Consider the following 9,310-nt stretch of genomic DNA (forward strand, 5'->3'; position numbering starts at 1 on the left):
TAAAAGTAGTTGGGCTTGAATGCCATGGAGAAAGCTATGAGATTATGTATTTATAAACATCCAGAATAGCCATGACTGGCACATGCTCATAGCACTGTTTCCACCCACTACAAGAGGAATCTTCTAAACTTCTGCTTGTTTGAGTACAAGGTGAAGCTTAAGTCTACAGTGCGTTCATTCAGGATATACTGAATATACTGATATACAAAAAAAAAAAAAACAAGAACAAAACCCATAAATCTTACCTTGGTGTTCTTTTCATGCTTGCTCTGTTCTTTAAGTTACAATTTTTGTTTAGTACTTAAGTTCTCAGAATAACTTTTTGTTTTGTTCTATTAAGTACATCTTAAAAATACAGCAGGAAATACCATTGCTTAGCACATTAACAAAAAAAAAACACATTATAGGAGAGGTTTGTCAAAACACTAAGTTATTATATACAGTTCTGGAAATTATTCTTCCTTTGACTTTAATACATTACTCTCCAGAAAACCAAGACATTTGTCTTTCTAGGTTAACGTACATTAAGTATGATGGTAAGCCAACTCGAGAAAAAATGCTAACATTTCAGATTCCACTTTTAATTTCAAAATAAGATGGAATGGAACGGTGTGATGCCAACAATTATTATGATTTCTTTTTAATGCTAGCAGTCCCTGGTAAGGGAACGTGTGAGTATTGAAAGTCCTAGTGGAGTCATTTTCCCCCAGAAGCAATGAATATGGTGTACTCACTGAGTGGATAAATGCATTATCCCAAGGTGCACTATGCTGTATCCTTCCGTATATATGCATAATAATAATAAAAAATAGCATGTGTAGAAATGTGTATTCTGATGGTTGATACATAGCTTTTAAAAAGTAGGTATTCACAATCCTCAGTTTTTTCATTCCTCTTTGATCAGAGTTCACATCATTTAGAAGCTCAACTGACTGTTGTGATGGCTGGAGTCTTCCCAGCTTCTTCTCCTTCAGCCCCTTCGGCACCTGCTTCCACCTGATTGAACTTACCAATCTTTTTCAAGCTCTCCAATGCAGACTTCAGAGTGTCTTTCAGGCTGTTCTCTAGAATCCACCCTTCACTTTCACACTCAGGGTCTTCGGGATTTGTGATGCTTTCCAGAGAGGTGTGCAAAAGACGCAAGCCAACCATCACGGACATCTGCGCCATGCAATGGAAAAGAGAGGGACAGTCAGGAAAAGCTTCCTATCCCTGTTTGTGTCTTTGCTGACCTCTGCTATCAGCAGAACAGTGCTCACCCTGCTAAAGCTGCCGGTTTCCTATCACTGTTGAGAGCAATCTGATTCCAGCTGTGTGGTGCTTATGAGAAAAAGTGTGAAATATGGCTATGAAATCTGCGAAATACAGAAAGAAGGTGCCAAAAAGAGCCAGCTTGATGGACTGGCTGAGAAAGTGGTCAGGATGCAGCAACATCCTCTATGTAAAGATGAAGATGGAGAACACTTGCAAACTGTTTCAGGTAGCCAGTCTGGGATTCTGACCCATAACATGGCTAATTGTAAAATTCACATCTGGCTTTTGGACTCCTTTAAAACACAGGACTGGTCAAGCCTGTGCTTCTGTGGACTATTCCTTAACCTTCTTATCCTGGTTGTGCTGTCTCTGTATGATCAGCATCTCCAGACTCGTGGAAGACAAAAGCAACCATCAGCATTTTCAGATGTTTATGTTTTTCTGTCTTCACCCAAGGCCATAAAGGGGGAGACTTCAGCCAAACAAACAAATTTCATCAAGTACTTCAATCTCCAAAAGCAACGTCTCATCCTGTCTAACATAGGAATGCAACCTCCTTGATTCCCTGGTCCTCAAAAAAGGTTCTCATAGATCTGAATCTGGAGACAGTCCTACTTTGTTCTGAATCTACCTAATACTACAGTGGTGTAAATTGGTTGTAGCACGCTTCTATAAAGGCCACAAGAAGTGATAAATTACATCATACTAGTTGTAGGATTTTAAGTGTCTGGAATCTTCCTTTCACTCTGAGCCCCATTTTTCCTGCTGTCAGTAATGGGATTAATAACTTTCATATCAAAGGTTGTTGCAAGTGAAGATTAATATATTAATAGGACTGGGCTTCAAAGGTGGTTTCTGTGTTGTTCTCTACCTGTGCCTCCTCACTGTATGTCAGCAGTAGCTTTCTCTTGTGACTGATTTACTGAGTCCCACTACTTGGCAGTGTAATTAATCATACTCTCAGGCTTCCTGGAGAGAAATTAGTCACTAAATATGGTCTTGCTTTAAAAAAGAAACTGCTTACGTTGAAGGGACCGGCAGACCTGCCTGCAAGTGAGATTCTATGACATTTTCTCTCAGTTTAAGACTTCCTTTTCTTAAAAGTCATACTCAGAAATATTTTGAGTCCTCAGGTTTAAGAGGCTTGCTAAAAGCAGTCCTGAGTTCTTCAGCTCTTGCCACCTCTGATCTGAACCTGCCTTCTCTGCTGGATGAGAAGAGGGTCCAGGAAGTTAGAAACAACTATCTGCTGAACCCTTTTCCCACATTCAGTTTTACTGAAGTAATTTATTTATTCGGAACCTCCAATGCAGATAGCTTTTCAATAGCCCCATCTCTTTCCATTTTTGAGCCCTGGCCAGGACACTTAGAGCAGCACACAATGCTCATTCTCAGAGAAATTATGAATGGCAGCTGGACTTCTCTGTTAATTCAGAAATGTATGTTAATGCTTCATCACACTTCAGCTTTGTAGAGATACTTTGAATTGGCCTAAGTATATAGAAATACTTTAAGAGATCACGACAGTCTGAAGAAATGGACGGATGGGAACCTCAGCAAGTTTGAAGTTCAAGTGCAGCTTCAAGTGCAAAGTCCTGAACCTGGGAAGGAACAACCCCAGGCATCAGTACAGGCTGGCAATCTGCCTTTTGGAAAGCAGCTCTGCAGAAAATGACCTTGGAGTCCTGCTGGACACTGAGTTGAACATTGGTCAGCAATGTGTCCTTGTGGCAAGGAAAGCTAATGGTACCATGGGCTGCTTTAGGAAAGTGTTGTCAACATGTTGATGGAAGTGATTTTTTCCCCTCTCCTCAGCACTGGTAAGGCCTTGTCTGGAGTTCTGGGTCCAGTTCTGGGCTTCCCTGTGCAGGAGAGACATGGACTGGAGAGAGTCCAGTGTAGGGCCATGAAGATGACTGAGGGACTGGAGCACCTCTCCTGTGAGGAAGGGCTGAGAGAGCTGGGCCTGCTCAGCCTGAAGTGAAGGTTCAGAAGGATCTTATCCATGTGTATAAATACCTGAAGGGAGGGCGAAAAGATGGAGCCTGGCTCTTTCCACTGGTGCTCAGTGACAGGATAAGTGGCAACGGGCACAAATTGAAACATCAGGAAAAGCTATTTTAACATGAGGGTGACTAAGCATGGGCACAACCAGAGAGGCTGTGGAGTCTCGATCTTTGGAGATTTTCAGAAGCCTCCTGGGCAAGGTCATGATCAACCTGTTCTTGGGGGCCCTGCTTGAGCAGGAGGCTTGGAACAGATGACCTTCAGAGGTTTCTGCTAACCCCACTCAGTTTGTGAAGCTCTGAGTTGTAAATCTGTGCTTAATCACAGTTCAGAAGAGAAGGGCATCGCAAAGGTAGCTCAGTTTTGCAGAGTGATGATTTACCCTGGCTAACAGACAAACTGCATGGGGAACCAGCTTCCCATCCTTGCTTTTGAAATGCACTCTTCAACCCCCTAGTTTCCTCTTTCTGGCTGAGGAAGTCACTAAGATGGCTGAGCTTGCTCTGCTTGACCTTCTGCAGCCAAGCCCATCTGTTTGCCAGGTTTTAGCCTGAGGCGGCTTAGCCAGGGCACACTGTGATCTTTTTTTGTCACCCTCATGACTGACCGTCACTCCAGGGAATCCTACAGCTTTGCTAGTACAAGCAGCATGCGGGTAATTATACTCTTCCAGAAAATATGACAGGCTGCACTTTTTTTCAAATAGAGGTCTGAATACTTCATAGTAGGTTTGTATAGAAACTTGACACCCAAGCAGCCTGCCCAGTGGTGCTCTGGCATCTCATCGTGCCAGTAACATCCATGAGGACATCTCTCTGGGGTCCTGCCACACTTCCCACCCCCTGGTCCTTCTGGCCCCACTGGCAGGGTCCCTTAGGCCTGTTCTCTCTGTGTCACACCCTCGTGAGGCTGAAGCCCAGCCTTTGCCAAGAGCCCTGGGTCTCTGCTGCACTGCAGCTCAACACAGAACCATTTCCTACCCTGATTGCAATTTAAAGAAAGTGATTGTGTTCCAAGAGAGGTCTCTGCTTCCTGCTTTGCTTCCTCCCTTCAAAGTTCCTCTAAACAGCAGAGGAAGTTTGAGACCCGGATATGGCTTTGTTATTATGGAATATCAGGCAAGTCATAAATACCCAGAAGGACAATTAATAGAACCCAGGCTTGTGAGTGCAGGCGAGAGTTCCCTAAAGCTTTACCTGGAGAGTCCTCTGATTACCTGAAAAAAATCTCACCTTTTATTTCAAAAAAGATGAAAGAAAAAGAAGAGAAGATCAAATTCCTCATTATTCCACAGGTTGAAAACACTGCCAGGGTATAATTTGAAAAGTTAGAAATAAAATGCAGTATTTTTATTGCTGCTATTAACATTATCATCATCACTGCTCTCCCAGAAAGCAGCAGAGTTATATTACAGACTCCTGCTCATGATTTTTTCACAGCATTTTTGTGCAATTCAACGCCTGAGTTTTGGATCTCTTAATTTCATGTACAGCAGAGCTGCCCTCTTCTCAAGGACTCAGCCTTTGTGTCTGTGCTGAGACACATGCTGCAGCCTTCTCTCTGCTTTCTGACCAGAATAATGGTGCTACAGGCAGACAGCACATTTCTCACATGTGCAGAGTGCTTGTTCTTACAACAAAACACAAAGTAACTATGTGATGGTTTTCTTATCCCTCACAGGATATTAGGAGAAGTGTTTGCTTGGAAGGCTGTAAACCATCACCTGCATCACAACGCAGTGCTTCTTTGTTCATTTGTGTTCATCTGCATTTTGAAAGAGCCAGCCCGATCATTCGAGACAGCCGATGTCATTGGGCAGCAGCTCCCAGCACTCGTGCCTGCCCCCATGTCTCTTCCAGCTCACACAGCCTTCACATTAGCTCTGATTAAACACCTCAGTGAGAAAATTGTCTGTCTCTGAAGGGCAGAGGGATGTGTTTTTCCCACATCAAATGAACAATATTTTAACAACAAAGCTGCACTTCAGGTGATGGTGACCATGTCAGCACCAGTTTGCACACACGCTGAGGTTCTTGACAGCAGACAAAACCAAAACTTATCTGCCTGCTTTGCCGAAATTCCATCTTGTGACCAAAAAAGTTGATAAAGCTGATGGAGAACCTTAAGCCAAATGCTGATCTGAAGCTGGACACTGCACATGGCTCCAGGTTTTATTTTTATCATCACATAAAACACTTAATTCCACTTTATACCCCACAACTTTCTGCCATCTCGCTCTGGTACACTGCTCTGAGCACTTTCTATTCCCCATTAGGGTGTGACACAGGTAGAAGTAATGCTCCTGGAGAACTGAGCTCTCACACTCCCCACCTAATGCTCTGCATCAGGCACAAAGCTGGTCTGCTTGTTCTCCTGGTTGTGAGGACATTCAAGGCCCTGATGGGACTTACTTTGGAGTAACTTCAGCCCTTCCTGGGCTTTCCATCTCAAGCCTGGGACCTTCTATGATTTCCTGGCCATAGAATGATGGTGGATGATTGATATATTTTAAGCAAATTTTTAGGGGTGAGCATTACCATGCTGACAGATTACCTCAAAAAGCCAGACGAGGAGGACGACAGCACCCATGGAGCTCATCATGCTGCTGTAGTAGTGCAGGAGGGCCTCCCGGCAGCCACGGCCCCAGAGGTTGAGCTCCTCCGTCTGGTAGTCGTAGCTGTAGTGAGCCGAGTTGTTGGTGACCTGGTACTGGATGCAGGGCCTTGGGGAGCTGGGGTTGCAGCAGCTGAAGGGGACACCATCAACCAGGTACCGTCCATCCACATTGCTTTTGATTCGACTGCATGCAGGCAAGGGCAGAAGGAAGCATTAAATACACACTTGTACATGTAAAGAAACACCAAAGCAAATGAGAAAAGGAAGTGAGGCAATGAAGATTTTCCACAGTGCTTCCTGGATGTGCAATTTCTCCACATCTCCTGTTTACTCAGCACCATTCCCCTCAGGTGGTTTTGGTCAAGGCTACACTGACTCTGTATTTAACTCTTTGGTATAGACATATGTCCTCTGAGGTAGCACCTTCAAAGAATTTAAATTTTTAAGAAAAATAGAAAATTCATGAAAGGCATTCAGAAAAAGAGTGATCACAGCATAGATAGGGTGGAAAGACTACTGGAAGTGACCTTGGAAAAGGACCCACAACAACTCACCGCATCCAGCTAGACAACTGGTCCAGCAAATCTAGTATCTGCTTTGTGATGTAGCTCCAGGAAGGGGCTATGCATTTATTCCTGGCCACAGAAGTAGCCAGTATTGAAAACATGAAATGTACTTCAGCTATAAGGTGTTGAATTCATGAAGTCTTTGCAAGGGCTTCCCAACTGTAATTCATTTGAGACCATGGTTGCTCCCAATAAATAGCCTTTTAGTCTGGTGCCTTCTTGAGCTGTTTAGACGTGAGATGTTTAGGCTGAGAGTAGTTCCACCAAGACTACAGGAGAAAACAATAAGAGCACTGCAACTCTAATAAATATCATTTCACTAAGAAAATGGTACAGAATGGAGAGCCCCAGTGATGTAGAAAGGTGAAAAAGATCTGAGAGTCGCTTGTAGCTTTTAATATGAATTTTTTAAAGTTGTGTTGTGGAGAGAGATGATGGCAAAAGGCCAGTTAGGCAAAATACCACTTTGCAGTCATGACCTAAATACATTTAAATGCCAAATGCAGGTTTTATCTGCAGATGTAAAGCATGCTTTGATTTGGGTATAATTCCCACTGATGTCTGACTGCTCCACCAGTTTCAGAGTTTGGATCAGGCCTTCATTCTATGAATTATATGAAAATTGCTTTGCAGAGGATAGACTTCCCTGGAATCAAGGGGAACATTGCTACTGACCTGAGAGGGGTCAGAACACCCCCACCAGGAATGTGAGCAGAGATCTTGCCTCAGGGTTTGTAGTTCAAACCCTGATTTCCCTCATTAACAACCACTTGTGGATTGATTTTTAATGCTCTATTTCCTTTTTCAGCAGCACAAAGAAACTGCCATTTCTCTCAGTCCCAAATAAGACATAATTTATTAAGGGCAGTATAACCTCGTTTTCCCTCCGCGCTTTGCCCTTCCACTGCTGCTGGATTAAGATATAGCTCTCAAATCTCCGTATAATGCTGGCAAGGTGAACTTATTACACTTTTAAGAAGTTATTTATACCCATGAGCATACCATCACAACGCACATACTCCTTTATTAAATAGTGAATGTATCTGTTCTAACCCTGCAGTGCAATAGGTTGTCCCTGGAGGAGTTTTCACTATATTGTCCTGGTTGAGAATTGTAAAAATAAGCAGACCACCCAGCTTGGCAAAGCAATAAGCAGAGGCACACAAATGAAATCGCATTTACACAGTCAAGCAGGGATCCCATGAGGTACATAAAGCTTTTTTCAAGATTACTTCAGGCATTTTTAACATATGCAGGATATCTCAAAGGCAGAAGGCCCCTCTGTGTAACCACAAAGTGCCCCACTTAATGAGTGACATTCCCAAAGAATTCACCTCTTCATTTCAAAAGCTTGTTAGCTTTATTTTTTACGTGTGCTGATATACCTAAACTTATTTTGAGATTAATACCTCTTTTTACACTGACATTAGTGCCACTACGGTGTTTCTGCTCAACAACATGCTCTGCTTTGCAAAGAGGAAGATAGCGATATTTTCTTATCAGGTTTAAAAAATTAAGCACTAGTATAGATTTTGAATGTGTTTGTATGCGAGAGAGAACATAAAATGCACCTGACTATAGAATGATAGAGTATCTCGAGCTGGAAGGGATAAGGATCATTGAGTCCAACTCCTATAAGAGATAATATGTAAAGCAGGGAATGTTAACTGATGCTGACAGCTCTGAATTGTCTCGGAGCTGAAGCAATCAGCTTCAGTGAAGCGAGTGAATTTTAAAATGAAATTCTAAATCTAAAGGATATAAAACATATGGGTTATTACTAAAGTGTTAGTGTTTCTGCTTATTTCTTAAAGATTAACTACCAATATCTAAGGTGGAATTCTAAAAGTGGCACTGACTGTGCCTATCTGGAAGCCTCTGAACAGGAACGTAGGTCTCACAGAAATCTCCTTTTCATACAGTGGGGTTCTGCTACTTTGCTGTTAGTCATACACTAGATTTCGGGAATAGGCTCCACGTAATGAGTTATAAAGATGTAAAAGATACAGAAGAATATTTTGGAAGTTTGTTTACATTGCAGCATGTAAGAGCAGGAACTGTATTTCTCTGCTTTATGTTTTACATTCTGTATAATGTTCGAGGAATTTGGCAGATGAGAAACTAACCTAGTAGGATATTTGACATCCTTATTAAAGCAAGTGCCGATTAAAAAAAGCATTTTATACAAAAAATATCCAGTCGGCATCTGTTTTGGTGCATGCTTCTCCAGAATAGCATTGACCAAATAATGAGACTATGCAATACAAACCCCGCTAAATCACTTACTCTTTCACTTCTTTGGAGCTGAAGTCCAGGTATCTGTTGCTGATCCACTGAATTTCAAACCAGTCTTTGAAGCCATTGTTCCCACAGCACTTGAACTCGATTTGGAGCATGTCAATTGTCTTCTTCATGAAGCATCTTCCAGGGGTGTCTGTGTCCCGGTAGAACTTCATGCTGTTCTTCAGCCCCTGAGCCAGCGTGCTCTCCAGGGAGCCCCGCATGAGAAAGCAGATCAGAGCGACCAAGAAGAGGAGTATGTTGAAGAAGAAACATAGTGCCAGGTAAGGTTTCAGCAAAGGCTTCCACTTGGCAAATTTAGCGGGATCCAGAGAATCGTAACAAATTTTGCCAGCAAAACCATTGAAGGCGCAGGATAATATACCCATCAATATCAAAGAATTGGGCACAAAATGGCTTTCAGAATTGTCCATCACTTCGCTTCGCTTCCGGAGCTCAATTTTGAGGAACAACCCCATGCTAAAAACAATGATTCCAGCAAACACTGAAAACCAGTTCATGAGCCATAGTCCCTGGGCTAGTTTTACCCGTTTCTTCTGGTTGAATTTGACTTTCAGCAGTGCCAT

At 42.6% G+C, this 9,310-nt stretch overlaps 1 protein-coding gene across 1 annotated transcript; it reads right to left on the minus strand.

The window, feature by feature from the left end:
• Positions 1-924: 924 nt before the first annotated feature.
• On the minus strand, positions 925-9,310 carry PRPH2 (peripherin 2; the record flags this gene model as incomplete). Its single annotated transcript, XM_079532553.1, has 3 exons — positions 925-1,161; positions 5,815-6,061; positions 8,730-9,310. 3 exons carry the CDS (start codon positions 9,308-9,310, stop codon positions 925-927), a joined length of 1,065 nt encoding a protein of 354 aa, XP_079388679.1.

The sequence above is a fragment of the Tetrao urogallus genome (assembly GCF_951394365.1).
Source record: "Tetrao urogallus genome assembly, chromosome: 2".
Taxonomy (NCBI): Eukaryota; Metazoa; Chordata; class Aves; order Galliformes; family Phasianidae; genus Tetrao; species Tetrao urogallus.